Source organism: Corvus moneduloides, chromosome 11 (genome assembly GCF_009650955.1).
Source record: "Corvus moneduloides isolate bCorMon1 chromosome 11, bCorMon1.pri, whole genome shotgun sequence".
NCBI classification, from domain to species: domain Eukaryota; kingdom Metazoa; phylum Chordata; class Aves; order Passeriformes; family Corvidae; genus Corvus; species Corvus moneduloides.
The window spans coordinates 20630418-20652940 of NC_045486.1; the positions used below are offsets into that span (position 1 = coordinate 20630418).

The following is a 22523-nucleotide window of genomic DNA, read 5'->3' on the forward strand; positions in this document are numbered from 1 at the left end:
AATGGACATGGCCAAAGCTGCAGAGGGGCCTGGGGAGCTCTGGGCTGGCTCCTGGTCCCTCTCGTCCCTCTTTGCAGGCCCTGGGCAACATCCCAGGAGGGGCGGCTGGAGCAGCCCAGGGCCCCTCAGGGCTCTCCGGAGCACTGCCACGGTGGAAACCCTCCCTACAGCCCTGGGAAATGTGCAGCAGGCAGGGCCACAACTGCCCCTCCCTCCCTCTGCTGGGACAGCTCCCACAGCCCAGGGGGACAGAGCCAGGCCCTGTCAGGACACACAGCAGCCCTGCTCTGCCCTTTCCCCAGCATGGGCAGCCCTTGCAGCCGCTCCCAGGTTTCGGGACGTGTCTCCCACGGAGGGAGCCCAGCAGGACTGCTCAGTGCCCGCGTGCCCTGAGCCTGCTCGGGAGAATTCCTCTGTGCTGTGCCGCTCTTGCCCGGGCTGTGCCCGCACTGCCCAGCAGCAGAGATGGCAGCTCAAGCCTCAGCAGGGCTCAGGCGCAGAGGCTCAGCAATTACCTCCTGTGCCTGTGCCTGGCATGGCCTCCCTTCCTGCAGCAGAGGCTGCCAATGAGCCACTGCTTCCTCCGGGAAACGCCGCCTTCAGCACAGCCTCTGCTTCCATCTCTGGAGGAAGGAAGAGGGACAGCTGGGTCAGGTGGAACTGTTCCCCATTTGTGTGTTGGCTTCTTCAGGAAACAATACTTGCCAAAACCATGGATAAGGATCACGTAATCATATAAACTTTTGGGATAGGCCAGGGCTCTCCCTCCTCCCAAGAGGCTCCACTCCTGATCTACCCAGAGACCAGGAGATTGCAGGGCATCTCAGGGTGTGCATGGCCCGTGGTGCAGTTTGGGCACCCTGTCAGCTGATGCCAAATGCCTTCCTGCAGAGGCTGGGGAGGAGCTGCAGCCAGGCCAGGCTGGGAAACAGCCCTGCAGGGCGTGAAAGCAGCAGCGGGGCCGCGAGGCTGCCATGGATCCCTTCCCCTGTGCCGGGCACGGCGTGTGCAGATGTGCAGCGACAGCCCCCGGCTGCTGAGGCTCGGGAGAAGGCTGAGGGAAATGCACCCACCTTGTCCTCCCTGCAGCATCTCCTTCAGCATTTGCCTCATGATTCTCAATGGCTCATGAGGTTTCTTGAGTTCTGTAGCTTGGGTCTTTCCTTTTGGAGGACCTTAACAGAAAGTAGTTCCATTTCAGATGAGTGGATCCCACAAAACCAGTGCTCAGCCTGTGGGGTCAGCAGGGACTCACTGCTCACCCCTGCGATGGGAGCCGGGCTTGCGTGCAGGAACCAGCAAAGGAGCTGGAGAAGTCCTCCCTGCAGACACACCTGTAACTCAACAGCCAGAGAAGCTTCTGTCATCTCTGCTGCTCTGCATGGGCAGCACTGAGCTGCAGGAGCAGGGAGGGGATCCCGCAGGGCGAGGGCACACACGGGCACAGCTGTGTCCTGGCACCTGCAGCGATGCCCCGCTGGCCACCTTTGGGCTCTGAGCTGGCAGCTCTCCCAGGGGAAAGGCCTTGACCTACCCTCATCTTCTCGCTGAGGCTCAGTCGTGGACATGGGCTGGGAAGTCGCTTGACCATCACCAACAGGTTCAGCTGCAAAGAAAGTCAGGACAGAAGAGCTCCCCTGGCACTGTTGGACATCCTCAGGCTCCCTGGGGCCGGCAGAGGAGCCGCGCCGGGCACAGCGCCCCGGGCCACAGCCCTGGGCCCGGCCCCTTCCCTCTCTGCTCTTCTCCGGGGCTGCACAGAGCACACGCAAGGAGCAACTGGCATTGCACACGGCAAGAAGACTGACAGCTAAATGCTCCTTCCTGCCCCGACAGCGACCCTGGGGGATCACTCAGGGCTCGAGAAGGGAGCAGGGCAAGGTTTCCAGAGTCCTTCGGCCTTGAGGTGACGTTAACGAGAGTGGCACCTGAGTGAGCTCTTGCCACAGTGACACTGATCATTGTGTCACTAAAAAGGGACATTGAGAACTTGCCTCCAGCATTCTCCAAGATCTTCACACCATCATTCACCAGCACTTCCAGATAATCCATGTCCTGATCCCAGTCTAGAAGGGAGCAGAGATCAGAACCATTCCATGGTGTGCTGGGATCCCCTTCTGCCTTAGGGAACTGGGCACTGCAAGGGGGTTGGGCAAGGCCCTGGGAGCCAGATGCCAATGGACATGGCCAAAGCTGCAGAGGGGCCTGGGGAGCTCTGGGCTGGCTCCTGGTCCCTCTCGTCCCTCTTTGCAGGCCCTGGGCAACATCCCAGGAGGGGCGGCTGGAGCAGCCCAGGGCCCCTCAGGGCTCTCCGGAGCACTGCCACGGTGGAAACCCTCCCTACAGCCCTGGGAAATGTGCAGCAGGCAGGGCCACAACTGCCCCTCCCTCCCTCTGCTGGGACAGCTCCCACAGCCCAGGGGGACAGAGCCAGGCCCTGTCAGGACACACAGCAGCCCTGCTCTGCCCTTTCCCCACCATGGGCAGCCCTTGCAGCCGCTCCCAGGTTTCGGGACGTGTCTCCCACGGAGGGAGCCCAGCAGGACTGCTCAGTGCCCGCGTGCCCTGAGCCTGCTCGGGAGAATTCCTCTGTGCTGTGCCGCTCTTGCCCGGGCTGTGCCCGCACTGCCCAGCAGCAGAGATGGCAGCTCAAGCCTCAGCAGGGCTCAGGCGCAGAGGCTCAGCAATTACCTCCTGTGCCTGTGCCTGGCATGGCCTCCCTTCCTGCAGCAGAGGCTGCCAATGAGCCACTGCTTCCTCCGGGAAACGCCGCCTTCAGCACAGCCTCTGCTTCCATCTCTGGAGGAAGGAAGAGGGACAGCTGGGTCAGGTGGAACTGTTCCCCATTTGTGTGTTGGCTTCTTCAGGAAACAATACTTGCCAAAACCATGGATAAGGATCACGTAATCATATAAACTTTTGGGATAGGCCAGGGCTCTCCCTCCTCCCAAGAGGCTCCACTCCTGATCTACCCAGAGACCAGGAGATTGCAGGGCATCTCAGGGTGTGCATGGCCCGTGGTGCAGTTTGGGCACCCTGTCAGCTGATGCCAAATGCCTTCCTGCAGAGGCTGGGGAGGAGCTGCAGCCAGGCCAGGCTGGGAAACAGCCCTGCAGGGCGTGAAAGCAGCAGCGGGGCCGCGAGGCTGCGATGGATCCCTTCCCCTGTGCCGGGCACGGCGTGTGCAGATGTGCAGCGACAGCCCCCGGCTGCTGAGGCTCGGGAGAAGGCTGAGGGAAATGCACCCACCTTGTCCTCCCTGCACCATCTCCTTCAGCATTTGCCTCATGATTCTCAATGGCTCATGAGGTTTCTTGAGTTCTGTAGCTTGGGTCTTTCCTTTTGGAGGACCTTAACAGAAAGTAGTTTCATTTCAGATGAGTGGATCCCACAAAACCAGTGCTCAGCCTGTGGGGTCAGCAGGGACTCACTGCTCACCCCTGCGATGGGAGCCGGGCTTGCGTGCAGGAACCAGCAAAGGAGCTGGAGAAGTCCTCCCTGCAGACACACCTGTAACGCAACAGCCAGAGAAGCTTCTGTCATCTCTGCTGCTCTGCATGGGCAGCACTGAGCTGCAGGAGCAGGGAGGGGATCCTGCAAGGCGAGGGCACACAGGGGCACAGCTGTGTCCTGGCACCTGCAGCGATGCCCCGCTGGCCACCTTTGGGCTCTGAGCTGGCAGCTCTCCCAGGGGAAAGGCCTTGACCTACCCTCATCTTCTCGCTGAGGCTCAGTCGTGGACATGGGCTGGGAAGTCGCTTGACCATCACCAACAGGTTCAGCTGCAAAGAAAGTCAGGACAGAAGAGCTCCCCTGGCACTGTTGGACATCCCCAGGCTCCCTGGGGCCGGCAGAGGAGCCGCGCCGGGCACAGCGCCCCGGGCCACAGCCCTGGGCCCGGCCCCTTCCCTCTCTGCTCTTCTCCGGGGCTGCACAGAGCACACGCAAGGAGCAACTGGCATTGCACACGGCAAGAAGACTGACAGCTAAATGCTCCTTCCTGCCCCGACAGCGACCCTGGGGGATCACTCAGGGCTCGAGAAGGGAGCAGGGCAAGGTTTCCAGAGTCCTTCGGCCTTGAGGTGACGTTAACGAGAGTGGCACCTGAGTGAGCTCTTGCCACAGTGACACTGATCATTGTGTCAGGAAAAAGGGACATTGAGAACTTGCCTCCAGCACGTTCCGAGGTCTTCAAACCATCATCCAGCCGGGATTCCAGATAATCCAAGTCGTGTTGCCAGTCTAGAAGGGAGCAGAGATCAGAACCATTCTCTGGTGTGCTGGGATCCCCTTCTGCCTTAGGGAACTGGGCACTGCAAGGGGGTTGGGCAAGGCCCTGGGAGCCAGATGCCAATGGACATGGCCAAAGCTGCAGAGGGGCCTGGGGAGCTCTGGGCTGGCTCCTGGTCCCTCTCGTCCCTCTTTGCAGGCCCTGGGCAACATCCCAGGAGGGGCGGCTGGAGCAGCCCAGGGCCCCTCAGGGCTCTCCGGAGCACTGCCACGGTGGAAACCCTCCCTACAGCCCTGGGAAATGTGCAGCAGGCAGGGCCACAACTGCCCCTCCCTCCCTCTGCTGGGACAGCTCCCACAGCCCAGGGGGACAGAGCCAGGCCCTGTCAGGACACACAGCAGCCCTGCTCTGCCCTTTCCCCACCATGGGCAGCCCTTGCAGCCGCTCCCAGGTTTCGGGACGTGTCTCCCACGGAGGGAGCCCAGCAGGACTGCTCAGTGCCCGCGTGCCCTGAGCCTGCTCGGGAGAATTCCTCTGTGCTGTGCCGCTCTTGCCCGGGCTGTGCCCGCACTGCCCAGCAGCAGAGATGGCAGCTCAAGCCTCAGCAGGGCTCAGGCGCAGAGGCTCAGCAATTACCTCCTGTGCCTGTGCCTGGCATGGCCTCCCTTCCTGCAGCAGAGGCTGCCAATGAGCCACTGCTTCCTCCGGGAAACGCCGCCTTCAGCACAGCCTCTGCTTCCATCTCTGGAGGAAGGAAGAGGGACAGCTGGATCAGGTGGAACTGTTCCCCATTTGTGTATTGGCTTCTTCAGGAGGTAATTCATGTCAAAATCGCAGATAAGCTTCCAGATATTGGATGGGCTTTGGGGTCTCCCTCTAGGGCCTTCCCTCCTCCAAAGAGGCTCCACTCCTGATCTACCCAGAGACCAGGAAATTGCAGGGGATCTCAGGGTGTGCATGGCCCGTGGTGCAGTTTGGGCACCCTGTCAGCTGATGCCAAATGCCTTCCTGCAGAGGCTGGGGAGGAGCTGCAGCCAAGCCAGGCTGGGAAACAGCCCTGCAGGGCGTGAAAGCAGCAGCGGGGCCGCGAGGCTGCCATGGATCCCTTCCCCTGTGCCGGGCACGGCGTGTGCAGATGTGCAGCGACAGCCCCCGGCTGCTGAGGCTCAGCAGAAGGCTGAGGGAAATGCACCCACCTTGTCCTCCCTGCACCATCTCCTTCAGAATTTGTTTCAGGACGTCGTTTGACTCAAGTGATTTCTTGTCTCCTGTAGCTTTGTTCTTTCTTTTTGGAGGACCTTAACAGAAAGTAGTTCCATTTCAGATGAGTGAATCCCACAAAACCAGTGCTCAGCCTGTGGGGTCAGCAGGGACTCACTGCTCACCCCTGCGATGGGAGCCGGGCTTGCGTGCAGGAACCAGCAAAGGAGCTGGAGAAGTCCTCCCTGCAGACACACCTGTAACTCAACAGCCAGAGAAGCTTCTGTCATCTCTGCTGCTCTGCATGGGCAGCACTGAGCTGCAGGAGCAGGGAGGGGATCCCGCAGGGCGAGGGCACCCACGGGCACAGCTGTGTCCTGGCACCTGCAGCGATGCCCCGCTGGCCACCTTTGGGCTCTGAGCTGGCAGCTCTCCCAGGGGAAAGGCCTTGACCTACCCTCATCTTCTCGCTGAGGCTCAGTCGTGGACATGGGCTGGGAAGTCGCTTGACCATCACCAACAGGTTCAGCTGCAAAGAAAGTCAGGACAGAAGAGCTCCCCTGGCACTGTTGGACATCCTCAGGCTCCCTGGGGCCGGCAGAGGAGCCGCGCCGGGCACAGCGCCCCGGGCCACAGCCCTGGGCCCGGCCCCTTCCCTCTCTGCTCTTCTCCGGGGCTGCACAGAGCACACGCAAGGAGCAACTGGCATTGCACACGGCAAGAAGGCTGACAGCTAAATGCTCCTTCCTGCCCCGACAGCGACCCTGGGGGATCACTCAGGGCTCGAGAAAGGAGCAGGGCAAGGTTTCCAGAATCCTTCGGCCTTGAGGTGACGTTAACGAGAGTGGCACCTGAGTGAGCTCTTGCCACAGTGACACTGATCATTGTGTCACTAAAAAGGGACATTGAGAACTTGCCTCCAGCATGTGCCGAGGTCTTCAAACCATCCTCCAGCCGGTACTCCAGATAATCCATGTCCTGATCCCAGTCTAGAAGGGAGCAGAGATCAGAACCATTCCATGGTGTGCTGGGATCCCCTTCTGCCTTAGGGAACTGGGCACTGCAAGGGGGTTGGGCAAGGCCCTGGGAGCCAGATGCCAATGGACATGGCCAAAGCTGCAGAGGGGCCTGGGGAGCTCTGGGCTGGCTCCTGGTCCCTCTCGTCCCTCTTTGCAGGCCCTGGGCAACATCCCAGGAGGGGCGGCTGGAGCAGCCCAGGGCCCCTCAGGGCTCTCCGGAGCACTGCCACGGTGGAAACCCTCCCTACAGCCCTGGGAAATGTGCAGCAGGCAGGGCCACAACTGCCCCTCCCTCCCTCTGCTGGGACAGCTCCCACAGCCCAGGGGGACAGAGCCAGGCCCTGTCAGGACACACAGCAGCCCTGCTCTGCCCTTTCCCCACCATGGGCAGCCCTTACAGCCGCTCCCAGGTTTCGGGACGTGTCTCCCACGGAGGGAGCCCAGCAGGACTGCTCAGTGCCCGCGTGCCCTGAGCCTGCTCGGGAGAATTCCTCTGTGCTGTGCCGCTCTTGCCCGGGCTGTGCCCGCACTGCCCAGCAGCAGAGATGGCAGCTCAAGCCTCAGCAGGGCTCAGGCGCAGAGGCTCAGCAATTACCTCCTGTGCTTGTGCCTGGCATGGCCTCCCTTCCTGCAGCAGAGGCTGCCAATGAGCCACTGCTTCCTCCGGGAAACGCCGCCTTCAGCACAGCCTCTGCTTCCATCTCTGGAGAAAGGAAGAGGGACAGCTGGGTCAGGTGGAACTGTTCCCCATTTGTGTATTGGCTTCTTCAGGAGGTAATTCATGTCAAAATCGCAGATAAGCTTCCAGATATTGGATGGGCTTTGGGGTCTCCCTCTAGGGCCCTCCCTCCTCCAAAGAGGCTCCACTCCTGATCTACCCAGAGACCAGGAAATTGCAGGGGATCTCAGGGTGTGCATGGCCCGTGGTGCAGTTTGGGCACCCTGTCAGCTGATGCCAAATGCCTTCCTGCAGAGGCTGGGGAGGAGCTGCAGCCAGGCCAGGCTGGGAAACAGCCCTGCAGGGCGTGAAAGCAGCAGCGGGGCCGCGAGGCTGCCATGGATCCCTTCCCCTGTGCCGGGCACGGCGTGTGCAGATGTGCAGCGACAGCCCCCGGCTGCTGAGGCTCAGCAGAAGGCTGAGGGAAATGCACCCACCTTGTCCTCCCTGCACCATCTCCTTCAGAATTTGTTTCAGGACGTCGTTTGACTCAAGTGATTTCTTGTCTCCTGTAGCTTTGTTCTTTCTTTTTGGAGGACCTTAACAGAAAGTAGTTCCATTTCAGATGAGTGAATCCCACAAAACCAGTGCTCAGCCTGTGGGGTCAGCAGGGACTCACTGCTCACCCCTGCGATGGGAGCCGGGCTTGCGTGCAGGAACCAGCAAAGGAGCTGGAGAAGTCCTCCCTGCAGACACACCTGTAACTCAACAGCCAGAGAAGCTTCTGTCATCTCTGCTGCTCTGCATGGGCAGCACTGAGCTGCAGGAGCAGGGAGGGGATCCCGCAGGGCGAGGGCACACACGGGCACAGCTGTGTCCTGGCACCTGCAGCGATGCCCCGCTGGCCACCTTTGGGCTCTGAGCTGGCAGCTCTCCCAGGGGAAAGGCCTTGACCTACCCTCATCTTCTCGCTGAGGCTCAGTCGTGGACATGGGCTGGGAAGTCGCTTGACCATCACCAACAGGTTCAGCTGCAAAGAAAGTCAGGACAGAAGAGCTCCCCTGGCACTGTTGGACATCCCTAGGCTCCCTGGGGCCGGCAGAGGAGCCGCGCCGGGCACAGCGCCCCGGGCCACAGCCCTGGGCCCGGCCCCTTCCCTCTCTGCTCTTCTCCGGGGCTGCACAGAGCACACGCAAGGAGCAACTGGCATTGCACACGGCAAGAAGGCTGACAGCTAAATGCTCCTTCCTGCCCCGACAGCGACCCTGGGGGATCACTCAGGGCTTGAGAAGGGAGCAGGGCAAGGTTTCCAGAATCCTTTGGCCTTGAGGTGACGTTAACGAGAGTGGCACCTGAGTGAGCTCTTGCCACAGTGACACTGATCATTGTGTCACTAAAAAGGGACATTGAGAACTTGCCTCCAGCATGTGCCGAGGTCTTCAAACCATCCTCCAGCCGGTACTCCAGATAATCCATGTCCTGATCCCAGTCTAGAAGGGAGCAGAGATCAGAACCGTTCCATGGTGTGCTGGGATCCCCTTCTGCCTTAGGGAACTGGGCACTGCAAGGGGGTTGGGCAAGGCCCTGGGAGCCAGATGCCAATGGACATGGCCAAAGCTGCAGAGGGGCCTGGGGAGCTCTGGGCTGGCTCCTGGTCCCTCTTGTCCCTCTTTGCAGGCCCTGGGCAACATCCCAGGAGGGGCGGCTGGAGCAGCCCAGGGCCCCTCAGGGCTCTCCGGAGCACTGCCACGGTGGAAACCCTCCCTACAGCCCTGGGAAATGTGCAGCAGGCAGGGCCACAACTGCCCCTCCCTCCCTCTGCTGGGACAGCTCCCACAGCCCAGGGGGACAGAGCCAGGCCCTGTCAGACAGGGCCGGCCCTGGGGGGAGAGCTGCTGCCACACAGTCCCCCCCGAGGGCTGAGCCCGCACAGCAATTGCCTCCTGTGCCTGTGGCCTTGCCTGGCATCGCCTCCCATCCTTCAGGAAATGCTGCCTTCCACAGAGCCTCTATGTCCACCTCTGGAGAAAGGAAGAGGGACAGCTGGATCAGATGGAGCTGTTCCCAGTCAGGCAGGTGGCTTCTTCAGGAAGCAATACTTGTCAAAGATATGGATCAGGATCAGGAAAATGCCCAGGTCCTTGGGGCTGGCCAGGGCCATCCCTCCTCCAAGAAGCCATCCCTCATGATGTCCCGGGAGACCAGGAGATTGCAGGGGATCTCAGAGTGTGCATGGCCCGTGGTGCAGTTTGGGCACCCTGTCAGCTGATGCCAAATGCCTTCCTGCAGAGGCTGGGGAGGAGCTGCAGCCAGGCCAGGCTGGGAAACAGCCCTGCAGGGCGTGAAAGCAGCAGCGGGGCCGCGAGGCTGCCATGGATCCCTTCCCCTGTGCCGGGCACGGCGTGTGCAGATGTGCAGCGACAGCCCCCGGCTGCTGAGGCTCGGGAGAAGGCTGAGGGAAATGCACCCACCTTGTCCTCCCTGCAGCATCTCCTTCAGCATTTGCCTCATGATTCTCAATGGCTCATGAGGTTTCTTGAGTTCTGTAGCTTGGGTCTTTCCTTTTGGAGGACCTTAACAGAAAGTAGTTCCATTTCAGATGAGTGGATCCCACAAAACCAGTGCTCAGCCTGTGGGGTCAGCAGGGACTCACTGCTCACCCCTGCGATGGGAGCCGGGCTTGCGTGCAGGAACCAGCAAAGGAGCTGGAGAAGTCCTCCCTGCAGACACACCTGTAACTCAACAGCCAGAGAAGCTTCTGTCATCTCTGCTGCTCTGCATGGGCAGCACTGAGCTGCAGGAGCAGGGAGGGGATCCCGCAGGGCGAGGGCACACAGGGGCACAGCTGTGTCCTGGCACCTGCAGCGATGCCCCGCTGGCCACCTTTGGGCTCTGAGCTGGCAGCTCTCCCAGGGGAAAGGCCTTGACCTACCCTCATCTTCTCGCTGAGGCTCAGTCGTGGACATGGGCTGGGAAGTCGCTTGACCATCACCAACAGGTTCAGCTGCAAAGAAAGTCAGGACAGAAGAGCTCCCCTGGCACTGTTGGACATCCTCAGGCTCCCTGGGGCCGGCAGAGGAGCCGCGCCGGGCACAGCGCCCCGGGCCACAGCCCTGGGCCCGGCCCCTTCCCTCTCTGCTCTTCTCCGGGGCTGCACAGAGCACACGCAAGGAGCAACTGGCATTGCACACGGCAAGAAGGCTGACAGCTAAATGCTCCTTCCTGCCCCGACAGCGACCCTGGGGGATCACTCAGGGCTCGAGAAGGGAGCAGGGCAAGGTTTCCAGAATCCTTCGGCCTTGAGGTGACGTTAACGAGAGTGGCACCTGAGTGAGCTCTTGCCACAGTGACACTGATCATTGTGTCAGGAAAAAGGGACATTGAGAACTTGCCTCCAGCATTCTCCAAGATCTTCACACCATCATTCACCAGCACTTCCAGATAATCCATGTCCTGATCCCAGTCTAGAAGGGAGCAGAGATCAGAACCATTCCATGGTGTGCTGGAATCCCCTTCTGCCTTAGGGAACTGGGCACTGCAAGGGGGTTGGGCAAGGCCCAGGGAGCCAGATGCCAATGGACATGGCCAAAGCTGCAGAGGGGCCTGGGGAGCTCTGGGCTGGCTCCTGGTCCCTCTCGTCCCTCTTTGCAGGCCCTGGGCAACATCCCAGGAGGGGCGGCTGGAGCAGCCCAGGGCCCCTCAGGGCTCTCTCACTCCCACCACAGAAGCCCTCCCTACAGCCCTGGGGAAAACCCTCCCCCACGCTTCCCGGGGAGAAGGGAGCGCTGTCCCGGGAAGGGGGAGCCCGGCCGCCGGCTCACCTGCTCCCCGCGCTCGCATCGGAGCAGCCTGGGCAGCCCTGGCAGGCAGGGCCACTGCCAGCAGGAGCAGGAGCAAGAGGCGCAGAGCAAGGGCCATGGTGCCTCGCCCTGAGCCAGTCCCGCAGCTCTCGCTGCCACCACAGTCCTGGCACTGCTGTGCCAAGGTCAGCACCGCTGCTGCCGCCGCCGCCGCTGCCGCAACAGTTGTGGTCACCGACGGACTGCTCGGTCGCCGTGGTGCTGTGCAAGCGCAGGGCTCTGGGACCTCTGTGACCTCAGAGCCTCTCTGACCTCAGAGCCTGCTGTGACCTCAGAGCCTGCTGTGACTTCGTGGCCTTTGTTGCACCCCCAGATTGTACCCCCATCTGTACTAATGAACTGCCTTGATTGTAAATGCTTTGCTTCATCAAAGGGCCGATACTTTGCAAAACCTTTGTTTTGCTTGCTGACATTGCTTGTCAAGCTGTGTCCCTGGAGATGCTCCCAATGGCTCCCCTCTTTTCTTGGGCATGCCACTGGAGGAGGTCCATGTCCAGATATTCCACTGTAATAAACAGAATCACAGAATCACAAAATACGCTGAGTTGGAAGGGACCCACAAGGATCAAGAAGTCCAACTCCTGGCCCTGCACAGGAGCATCCATCCTCAAGAGTCATGCCATTTTCTTGAGTGTATTGTCTAAATGTATCTTGAGCTCTCTCAGCCTTGATGCTGCCCTGAGATGCCTCTTTCAGTGCCCAACCACCCTCTGGATAAAGGACCTTTTTCTAATATCCAACCTAAACTTCCCCAACTGACACAACTTCAGGCCATCTCCTATCACTGGTGACCACAGAAAGAGATAATTTCCTGCCTCTCTTCTTCCCGTCACAAGGAAGTTTTAGACTCCGATGAAGTCTCCTTTCACTCTCCTCCAGGCAGAAGAGACAAAAAGCCCTCTGCTGCTCTTCATACAGATTTCCCCTAGGCCCTTTGCCATCTTCATTGCCCTCCTTTAGACACTCTTTCTTACATTGCGCTGACCAAAACTTGAGACAATATTCAAGGTGAGGCGGCCCCAGTGCAGAGCAGAGTGGGACAATCCCCTCCCTGGCCCGACCGGCCATGCTGGGCCTGGTGCCCCCCAGGACAGGGATGTCCCCCCTGGCTGCCAGGGCACTGCTGGCTCATATCCAACTTTCCATCCACCAAGATTCCCAGGTCCCTTTGCACTGTGCTGCTCTCCAGCAACTCATTCCCCAGCCTGTCTGTATATCCAGCATTGCCCCATCCCAGGTGCAGAATCTGGCACTTTCTCATGTTAAACTTCATAGGGTTGGTGATTGTCCAGTCCTCCAATTTGTTGAGGTCTCAGCCCAGGGACCCTCAGCATTGGCTCCCCCAGCCCCTCGAGGCCCCACTGCTGGTCACAGCAGCGCTGTGCCTGGCTCCTGCCTGCCCACACGGTGCTGGCCCTGCACACAGCTTGCCCTGCAATGGGCTCCCTGAGCACCTCTGACCATTGGGCTACTCCTGTCTTCATACTGACCGTTTTATACACAACAGCTTGCTGTCCTGCAGGCCTGGTCATGGAAAGAAAACACTCTGCTCCAGTGCTGCTTGCTTTCTTTTCCTGGTGCTTGGCTGCAGGGGCACAGGAGGGAGGGTCTGCAGCCCCTCGGGCAGCTGCTGCCTGGCCATTGCATGAGGCGATTCCTCTCTGCTGGGGAGGGAGAGCCCTCCAGGGCAGGTGCCCAGCTGGCAGCAAGCAGCACTGCTATGGCTGCTGAAACACCCACTTTGGGCCTCTCTTCCTGGCATTCTGTGCTCTCCTGCTCCTCCTGGCCCAGCCTGAGGCTGGGCTGGTTCAGTGTATGTGGCTGCTGAGGCCAAACTCCTCCTGCTCACCTTGCGGAGCTGAGGGAATTGAGAATCGCTGCACGTGGCTGCTGCCTCCCAAGGAGGCTCCTGGTGCAGGCACTGCTGCAGCATCCCTCCTGAACAGCCTTCAGGTCTTGTGCTTGGGGGCTGGGGTCCCACAGCAGGGCTCTGCTCTGACATGGGGGACCCTGGCTAACTCCAGGATCTCTCCCAGGTCTCCTCCCTGAGCTTCATCCCACGGCTCAGCCCCAAGGGCCAGATGGGTATCAGGAATTTCACAGCCTACCATTGGTGACTCATAGTCAGAATGCACAGGAAAACTCTAGCTGCATTTCAAAATACCACATGCTGTGTTGTTTCCTTCCCGCTGCGGATTTTCCGTCGCCCCAGCCTCAGCCCCCGGCAGCCTGCCTGGATGTTCTCCCCATGCTGCTTCTGCAATCCCACGAATCCAGGTCCTCCTGGTTCTGTGGCAGCTCTTTAAGCCACCAAGGTCCTGTTCCTCCTTTTTTGGGAGCAAGTCTGAGTGAGAGATGATTCACAGACTCGGCGCCAAGACTCCAGCAGCAGCGGTCAGTTCCTGAGCGCACTTGGTGTCCGCAGGCAGTTGCCCGTGGCTCCGGCAGGGAGGTGAAGGGGAGGCTGTGCAGGGGAGCAGCCCCCACGCCCCAGCCCCAGCCCCCGGGGACCTGCAGCCTGTGGGTGTGGAGCAGCAGGTCCTGGCATGACAGGGGCAGCAGCTGGGCAGTGCAGCACCTACTGCACACATCTACTGCAGGGATATGTTTGCAATATTGTGTATACATATCCTCCAAATTGAAAAAAATCGGGCAAAGTGTAGCTTAATTTCAAAGGCATTGGGGAAGAATTATTACCACTGCTTTCCTGGCTGATTTCTGAGTCTGGGATTTGCCTTTCCCTGGATGCCCCTGGGGCTCTGGGGACCAGCTGGAGCCCAGGCTAGAGCCCCTTTTCAGGGGAAAATGGCGTGGCCTGAACAATGTTGTATTTCTCTGCAATTTGCTTTCTCCATGGGGTTTCTCCCCCTCTGCATCTCCCTTTGCACTGCTTTCCAAACCCCCTCAACAGAGATGCTACTGGTGCCACTGAAACCACTGTACACTGATCCTAGGGAAAGAGCAGGTGTGCTGAAGGATGCTGGTGCCAGGTGTGGGAGAGGGCAGGGGGGGAAGAGGGAAGGCAGATGAGGGCAGTGAGCTCCTCCAGAGAGGAGCTGACTGTGGTCAGTAAGAGAATGAGACCTACAATAAACTGACACTTCAGTCTTCTGTCTTGTTGCTGACTGAATGACTCAAGTGCTTCAAACCACGTTCTTACTTAACAGTATATTGGGTAATTATGGCTAAATAGGTATGGGAGGCTAAACAGACAACTTAGAAAGGCTTAAAAAAGGAAAAAAGGCTGCTTCTCCACATAGCCCAAGAATTTACTGGAAAGGGAGTTTTTCAATCACAAGGATTCCTGCTCCACTCCAGGAAAAGCATAATTCAGTGTACCAGGGAGCTTTTCTCTTAATACATTGCTGATGTTCCCATGCTACCACTCATTAGTAGAGATGGATTAATTTCTTCTCACTGTTTATGTTTGATTTTTGTTTGGAAACAGTAGGAGAAAATATGTGCCCACTGTGAAGATTTGGTTCATGTGGGTCAGTTATTATTTCAGCTGCAGAAGTTGAGGGAGGAATTCACAGACAATCCGGTGCTGGTGCTTGTGCCATTGGGGTCTGGAGTGGGCTCTCTCCTAGCACAACTACATAGTACCATAAATTTCTCCACATACATCTTCCAATGCATCTCCCAGCACATGGAAGGAATAAACCACGTGTGAACACTGGAGAAGGAAAATGAGCCCACAGCACTTTCCTTGGGAAGGGAACAGAAGATTCTGCAACTTCCAGAGGGGAAGAGAGAGAAAACAGGTTTGAGGAGATGAAGTAGTGGCAGGGGTGGCAGGGAGAAGAAATAAGAGGTGAGAGAAATGGTTTGTGGCTATGAATTGCAGGGCAGGCAGAGGTCACCAGTGACTCAAACAGTTTGGCACCTCCTGGCCATTAAGCAGCTGATCCCAAAAGTTCATCTCTGCTCAAAGGGCATGCACAGCCTGGCTTACCCAGCACAGGTGCAGGAACAGCACAAGGAAAAAGGGAGATGACTGTAAAAAACTACCTAAATACTGGTGTGTGTTTCCAGCAGGTTTTGCAGCCTGTACTGAGCACCTTGGTCCTGGTTACACTGTTCCCAGACACCATTACATCAGAGGGAACTGATTTAACAAGTTGTTGAAATAGTCAAATCAACTGATTTAAATGGTAAGGCCCATTTTAATCTTGCTGCTGCTGCTGCTGCTCAGAAGGCAGAGGACTGGGCTGAAGCTGCAGCTTTTGAGGAACAGCCCAATAGTGACAGGCAGACACAGGGAATGATTACGTGGCACCACCTCCATTTGGGAAGAATTATTTGCCCAGCAGGAGCCCAGCTCCAGAGCAACATCCCTGGAACCTCTGCAACACAAATAGTAGGGAGATCATTCATACAGCAAAAGATTTCCTGCCCTTATTTACCCTTGCACATTCACTACACCTCTTCATTTCAAGCCACCATGGGAGCACTCTGTCCGTGCCGGAAGGCCCATCCTGCCCCCGCTCCTCTCTCCACGAAGATGTTCTCTGTTCTGCTGCTGCTCAGTGCGTCTCCTGGGTCCCTCTCACTGAAGGAAAATAAATCTGTTTACAAGGAACAAACAGCTTTGTGCAAACCACAGCCACGAGCTGCCAGCTGCGTGTTCTCCCAGCCCAGCAATGCCTCCGTCCCCAGCACAGAGTGCTCCGCTGGTGCAGCTCCAGGGGTGTGCTGCTATGAGGTCATGTCACTGGGGACTGCAAAGCACCAGACTATGCCCCGCATCTTAAAAACACAGATGTGTGATGATTATCTCATGATAGCCATCAGAGGTCCTGTTGTAATGATATTTCCAATAATTTAGAGCCTTCAGGAGTTCTTAGGTTGGGATCAGCCTGTGCTCAGAGCTGGAGCAAACTGCGTGCTCAGGGTCTGCTGTGTGAAACAGCCACTGAGGTCCTGGTGCTGCCTGCTCCCTGAAAAGATGGAACTTTACATTTTCCTGAGTCCATGTGGTGTAACCAGATAATTTCTAGTTGGGATCATGGATAGCAATGCTCAAACCACTAATACCAGTAAATAGAGTTGCATGAGATTAAATAAGAATACCCTTACTGTCAGCCACACTCCCTTTTTCTATTACTAGATTATATGGTAATATGTTATTATAGTTCTTTCCTGGTATTTCTTCTTTCTGTACGTTGATCATCTCGGGGCTGCAGCTGCAGTAGGAGTGGAAGCACTAGGGGAAATGACTCACCTCCCTCGGGCCAGATGTGGATTTTGACCCAGCAAACCAGAGGAACACTGACATAAAGGTAGAGTGTTGTGTTATTCAGGGAACAAAACATCACAACAAATGACTGCCTTGAGTTTGGTGTGTTTCTTAATAGAATTGTGAAGTAAGTATGAAGAAAATGTCCTTACTGTTCACTACAAAAGGTCGAGTGTACAAACACCTGCAGCTGCAGATGCTCTGAAGGATGCTGTGGTTACACCAAGCAGTGCCCCTCTAGCCCCAAACAGAGCTGGTTCAGGCTGGATGCATTTTCATGCGACAGCAGGAGGCTCCCTTTTTCTTTATGCTTCTTAAAAGTTCCTCCCCTCTGCCCAGTACATCTCTACAAGCACTGCTGGATGCAGCTTCCAGTGGCACAATTTCTTCTGCCGGTGCTGAGCACGCAGGGCCCTGCAGGCAGGACCCCTGTGAGCAGCGGGATTTGCACTCTGCACTCGTGTCCCAGGACAGTCCCGGCAATGCAAACACGTTTTCCCTCTGCAGTTTGCAGGAACAGGAGCATCCGAACTCTTCCAAAGCAAAGCTTGTTTAAAGGATGAATTTAGTCCCGGTGAGCTCCAAGGACTCCTGCTTTGAAGCTGCACTGCAGCGTGCGCAAGGGCGTCTGAAGCGTCCCTGTACCCTCGCAGTTTTAGACGGAGCTTGGAAAACATGTATCCGTCCCCTAACCGCCCCTAACAGCACCCAGGACACCCTCCCCCTTTCCCGGAGCCGGGAGGTGGAAAGGGGGAGGCTGCAATGGCAGTAAAGGGCGGATTTGTGGCTGTCCCGCTTCCAGCAGTCTCTGCCTTCCCCCGCTGGCCTTGCAGGAGCTCTGCAGCTTCTCCCCGTGAAAATGCCCCATGGAAAACCCTCTGCCCCTGTGCAGAATCCAGAAGTAATGCAGAACCTGTCCCCCACTCTCCCCAGAAGTCAGGTTTTGTGTGTGTGTTTGCACGTGTGCACACGCCAAGTTTCAGCCCGAAGAGAGTTTTATACCTGACTTACAACCCGCTGAAATAATTTTATTATGGAAGCAGTGACATAACTTGATAGTAATGCACACACAGCGCTCCAGTGCCAGGGGTTTATAAGGCTTTTATGAGGTGTGTGTACAGGAGGTGACATCCCCAGCACAGGCAGAGCTGGCAGTACCTGGCTGGGACCCTTCCAGCGAGGGGCTGGTCGCCCCAGGGTGTCTGGCAGCACTGTGGAGATGGCTCCTCACACTGCAGACCTGGGAAAGGGACAAGGACGTGAGCTGAAACAGCTCATGGCAATGGTTGGCAGGAGCTCCTTCACCTCAGAAATTCTTCTTAGTCCTGATGGGCAACAACAAAACCAATTTTGTGGGTGCAGCTATTGATCAGCTTCAGGTGAGTTCAAAGCAGAACTCCTCCTCCATGCCCTGCCAAGGAGGAGAAGAGATTATCTTCTCTGTAGTGTGGCCCACTGGCATCAGAGCTGTGTAGCAGTGAGTTTCTGCTGCCTGGGCCATGAAATGAGATGCCCTGGCTGGGGCAGTCGTGTTTGAAGGAGCTGGGACACCCCTGAACAGCCAGATAAGTCTGGAGCATCCCCAGGACCAGGTATTAATCAGAATGTAGAACTTTTTCTGCAGTGATCTTGCATTACTGCTGTTAAGAGGATAAAATCTTCCATTACCCAATGATTTCTGAGTGTGCAGAGTCATGGCTAAAGCTGGGCCAGAGACAAGAAAGAGGAGCTTTGGCCAATTGGTCACCAGTTCATGCGTGGGTGGCATTCAGCACCCAATTTGCTTTGCAGAACCAGTAAAGATGAGGGGTTATTGTAAACCTGAAAAACACGTGTTTGTGCTACAGCACTTGATTCCAAAATTGTCCTAGAAAAGAACAAATATGCCTTTATAAAAAAATCATGTTGTTTCTATTGCCCATCCCACTACTGTGTGAGAAGCTGCATGGAAAGCAGTACTTGTTCAGATGATGTTCTGAAGGGATTGATTCAGGAACTATGACACAAATGCAGTATGAGCAAAACAGCAGCTTCAGTTTATAGTCACAGCATCACGAAGGCTGGAAAAGATCTCCAAGGTCAGAGAGTCCAGTCTTTGACCTGATCTCTGCACTTACCTGATCTGCAGGGATCTCTGTGCTGCCGTTTTTAGTGAGTTCACCTACGGAGTGTATAGCAAATAGAGCCCAGATTTGATACATGAACAAAATATGTGGGATTTAAAACCCTCCACAGACCTCGGGTCATCTCACCTCTTACCTGGGACCAGCTGCTATGAACACCCCAGAGACACAGGGTTTTAGCCTCCAAAGACCTCTGGTGGTTTGACTCCCTCATCTGTGTGTCAGAGGGCCCAGAAGGATCAGCTCTTTGCAGCAGGGAGCTGGCAATTCCTCTGTTCAGCAGTTTCCTGGCAGTGCAAGAGGTAAGAATAGGAGAGGTGGATGGCAAAGTCCAGCTTCATTATTTCGAGTAAGATCAGATGAAAATACCGAGGAATTATTTTGTTTAACATGAGAGTAGGGAATATTTTTAATATTCAATATGATTAATTTACAACGAATTCTAAGTAGATTAATTATACATACATCGTGTTTCTTTTCCCAGGTGATCATTTATCCAGATAACTCTGCAAACCAACAATTAGAGCAGCATTCCCAGTGCTCTCATAATATTCTCTGGTGTTCCCGGGCTCAGCGTGCTCAGCTGAGCGATGGATGGGCTGTGCAGCAGCTGAGCATGGTTCAGGTTGTGGAATGATAAAGCATCCTGCAGGAAAGCCAGGGCTCCTGTGCCAAAGGAGTGTCAGAGCAAAACTTCCAGTAAACTGGTGTTTTCTTGCTTCCAGTCTTTTCCACCTCTTAAAGGCCAGAGGATGAGGTTGGTTGTGGCCTGGTTTATCTGCACTTCCAAAGCAGCACATCACCCCACGATCCTGTGAGGGAAGCCTTTGGGATCTTTCCAGCCTTTAGTTTTTCTCAATTACTAACCTGAGGGTTGCTTAATTACTAAGCCTCCTACTTTCAGATAGTATGGGGAGGTGTGAAGGAAGGGCTGTTCAGACACAAACTGATCCCTTCTCAGCTTCAAAGGGCAAATCAAAATTCTCTCCCTGTTCCTTCTCTTGGGCTGTGGTGACACCAGTGGCTCTTGGTGAGCTCTTGCCAAGCCTGCAACCAGGGCACAGCCCTTTCCCAGCTCCTCCTGGGCAGCAGGAGCAGTGTGGGACTGGTTTTGAGGGCCATCTCCTGAGTGGAGTGCAGGCAATGTGTGCAGGAGGAACCTGTGATAGATTCTGTGGGTCATGTTTCAGCAGACATTTACTGCAGGCTACTGTATGTAGGGTGACAGTTTCTGTGTCTGTGTGACCAGTACTTGATCAGATGTTAAGAAATTCCTCCCTGTGAGGGTGGGCAGGCCCTGGAACAGGGTGCCCAGAGAAGCTGTGGCTGCCCCTGGATCCCTGGAAGTGTCCAAGACCAGGTTGGATGGGGCTTGGAGCAGCCTGGGGCAGTGGGAGGTGCCCCTGCCCATGGCAGGGGGTGGCACTGGATGGGCTTTAAGGTCCTTTCCAACCCAACCCTGTGATTATTCTGTCTTTACTTTCACTTGTGAACAGATTCCAAGTCTACAGTGGTTTCAGTGCCTGCATCACACCACGGGGCTGCTCCATCCCTTTGTGCACTTGGAGGAAGAGATGGTGAGCACGCAGCTCACAGTCCTGTCCTTTCTCCAGTAACTACAAACACCAGACTTTTCTCAAGTTTTCTATTTCATTCTACATTTTTATAATTAATTCTCTCACCCCTCAAAATCTTGCCTAATTGCCAGTCCTGGAATGAGCCCCGTTCCTCTCTGGCATGGTGGGAATGTGCAGGATTTCTGCTGGGTGCCTTGTTGCCTGTAGGACTTGAGCTCAGTGAGCTTACGCAGAGCTGTGCTCGTGTTGGAAGTTAAACTTAGTCTTTAAAGAGTCTGCAAGATCAGCAAGGAGGATTTTAAGTTCCTCACAGCAGAAGCTGTGTCCATTTGGCACCTACAGCCATTCCAAGGCAGACTGTGAAGTCTCCAGAACAGTTTGATGATGCAGTGTTAAAACAACTTTCTGCCAGTGCTGGTAACCTGCCATGGCTTGGCTGAACTACCTGTAGCTGAAGAACCACATATGAATTTGCATTTTCAGAGGGAATTTCCTGTGAAGTCTGAATGCACTTTTTTAGTGACAGGAGCCTATTCAAAACTGCCTTGGCTCACCTGAAGCACTCTTGGCCTTTCACTGAGTGTCCACGTTCACATTGTAGCTGTTGAAAAGTTATCAGAGAAGCTGTTCCATGTTTTCCAAGAAGCTGTTTTGAATTCTCCACTAAATACTAAGCAGAGCTCTGCTGTGCTGCCATTTTTGGTGAGGTTTCAAATGGTTTATTTCTGTGCTATGATGAATTTTAATAATTGCTATAAGTATGCTATTAGTCAAAATGAAGGAGAAAGAAACCCAATTATTAAACTACACTGCTGTGACTGGAATCTATAGCTGATATATTAAAGCCCAACTGTCATGCTTAATAATTAACTCAACCCGCTGGCAATACTGGAAAAGAAAATGAACATTAATAATGAGTTAACTGATCATTATTTCTTTCCCTCCTACCATTAGAACAATATCTTGCAGTATATCAATTGAACAATACAATAATTTTATATCATATCCACTGTGTGCTTTCACCAGTGCTTTGCTGCCTCCTGCTTTCCCAACACCACTTTTATGTAATTAATGCTTTTTTCCAAGTCTTCCTTTGCTGCCTTGGGCTGTGCAAGGCCTGAGGGAGCCACTACAGGGTGCAAATGTGACTCAGAATGCCCTGTTTGCACCTGAACCAAAGAGGAATGGTCCACATCCACACTGACAGGTACCTACTTGTGAGGACTTCTGAGCATTCTGAGGCTTCTAATTCAGGTCCTCACTCAGCACAGCTCACCCACCTGCTGCAGCCAAAATCGTGGCTTTGCTGTGGAGTAAATGCCCCCCAGGCTCAGCTGTGCTCCTCTCTCAGCGGGCTGGGAGCCAGTTCTCTGCACAGGAAGGCACCTGCCCACCCTGGAAGGTGTCCTGATGTCACCTGGAAAGCCCCACCTTTGGTGGAGTGGCTTCATGACCAAGATTTTCCCTAGATTATTTCAGAAACCTGGGGTCTTTCAGTGATAAATGTTCTTGTGGGGAGGATGGACAGGCTCTCGTTAAGCAGTGCCTTCCGTCACACATGGGAGCAGCCTCAAGGGACTCATTTTAATTTGGATTTTATCCCTGCATCTTGGCAACCTCTGCCAGCTTCATCTTGCAGTCCTTGCAAAAACCAGCATTTGGGCTCTGAACCTGCTGATATTTGCAAGGGAGCCTGAGAAACAGTAGAAACATTGCACGGATTCAGAGTACTACCTGGAGTTATTGCAGAGATGATGATTCCCTGCGTGTGTGGCAGAGGAGAGCTACCCTCTGAAATGTTTTGGGGTCTTCAGTGCCCACCAGAGACCTCGGGATAAGCCAGATCCCTTTGTACATTTACCTTTTTGTTTGATTTTTGGTTTTTATTTGAGGAGGAGCCCAAACTCTCATGGACTTAATGAGAGCTTATCAAATACGGGGCAGTGCCCACAATGTCTCCAGTGGGCTGCAGGGATTGATTTGTTTTGCCCTTGCTGCTCCTGATGAGAGGGCTGGCTTTAGACACAGCTGTGTTTGGGGGATGGCTGAACTTGGGGAACACCTTTGTTTCTTCCCCATCCTCCACAAGGCAGCGTGTGCTTGGGCAAGAGCGCGCACTGCCCGCTGCTGGCCTTTGCTGTCCTGCCTCTGCTGCCCCCTGCTCCCCTGCAGACTGGGATGGTCTGTGAGATCCCTTCCAAGCCAAACCACTCTGCGATTCCCTGAGTCGATGATTCCCACTGCAGTCCCACTTCCCTCCTGGTCTCCCAGTCCTGCCGGGAGCCACGCACAGCTCCGATGGCCGAGTGTGGCCAGCTCCAGCCCGGCTGGAAAGCCCCGGGGCTGGGGATGTTGTCTCCAGGAGGGCAGAGCTGAGCTGGCTCCACACCCGTCAGCGACTGGGGCAGCTGAATCCATTTTCTGAAGGGCGTTAAGCTCCAGCTCAGGGTTTCAGGTTATTCCAGGAAATCTCCCTGTGAGCTTGCCCCAGAGGTCAGCTGCTCCTGAGCACAAAAGCAGCAGGAAAACAACTTCCAGCCTTCACCTTGGTGCTGGCAATAAATTAAGTGATGAAGTACCAGAAGAGCACCTATGAAAGAAGTTGTCCTGCAACTT

The 22523-nt window shown here is 55.7% G+C and overlaps 2 protein-coding genes and 1 long non-coding RNA gene across 3 annotated transcripts; all 3 read right to left on the reverse strand.

Moving 5' to 3' along the window:
• Positions 1-368: 368 nt before the first annotated feature.
• Positions 369-2797, reverse strand: LOC116449625. The gene is made up of 4 exons (XR_004242469.1): positions 1535-2797; positions 1263-1334; positions 1074-1175; positions 369-623 (listed from the first exon to the last, which is right to left on the reverse strand). It is a non-coding gene; the product is annotated as an uncharacterized LOC116449625 (long non-coding RNA).
• Positions 2798-2826: 29 nt separating this feature from the next.
• On the reverse strand, positions 2827-6681 carry LOC116449522. Its single transcript, XM_032121139.1, has 10 exons — positions 6349-6681; positions 5889-5960; positions 5617-5688; positions 5285-5529; positions 4868-4973; positions 4171-4242; positions 3711-3782; positions 3439-3510; positions 3250-3351; positions 2827-2861 (listed from the first exon to the last, which is right to left on the reverse strand). The coding sequence occupies exons 1-10, from the start codon at positions 6404-6406 to the stop codon at positions 2827-2829; spliced, it is 906 nt and encodes a 301-aa protein (XP_031977030.1). The 5' UTR covers positions 6407-6681.
• A 478-nt stretch (positions 6682-7159) lies between these two features.
• Positions 7160-15130, reverse strand: LOC116449621. The gene is made up of 8 exons (XM_032121314.1): positions 10041-15130; positions 9769-9840; positions 9580-9681; positions 9049-9129; positions 8527-8598; positions 8067-8138; positions 7795-7866; positions 7160-7707 (listed from the first exon to the last, which is right to left on the reverse strand). The coding sequence occupies exons 1-8, from the start codon at positions 10072-10074 to the stop codon at positions 7325-7327; spliced, it is 888 nt and encodes a 295-aa protein (XP_031977205.1). The 5' UTR covers positions 10075-15130; the 3' UTR covers positions 7160-7324.
• Positions 15131-22523: the final 7393 nt, after the last annotated feature.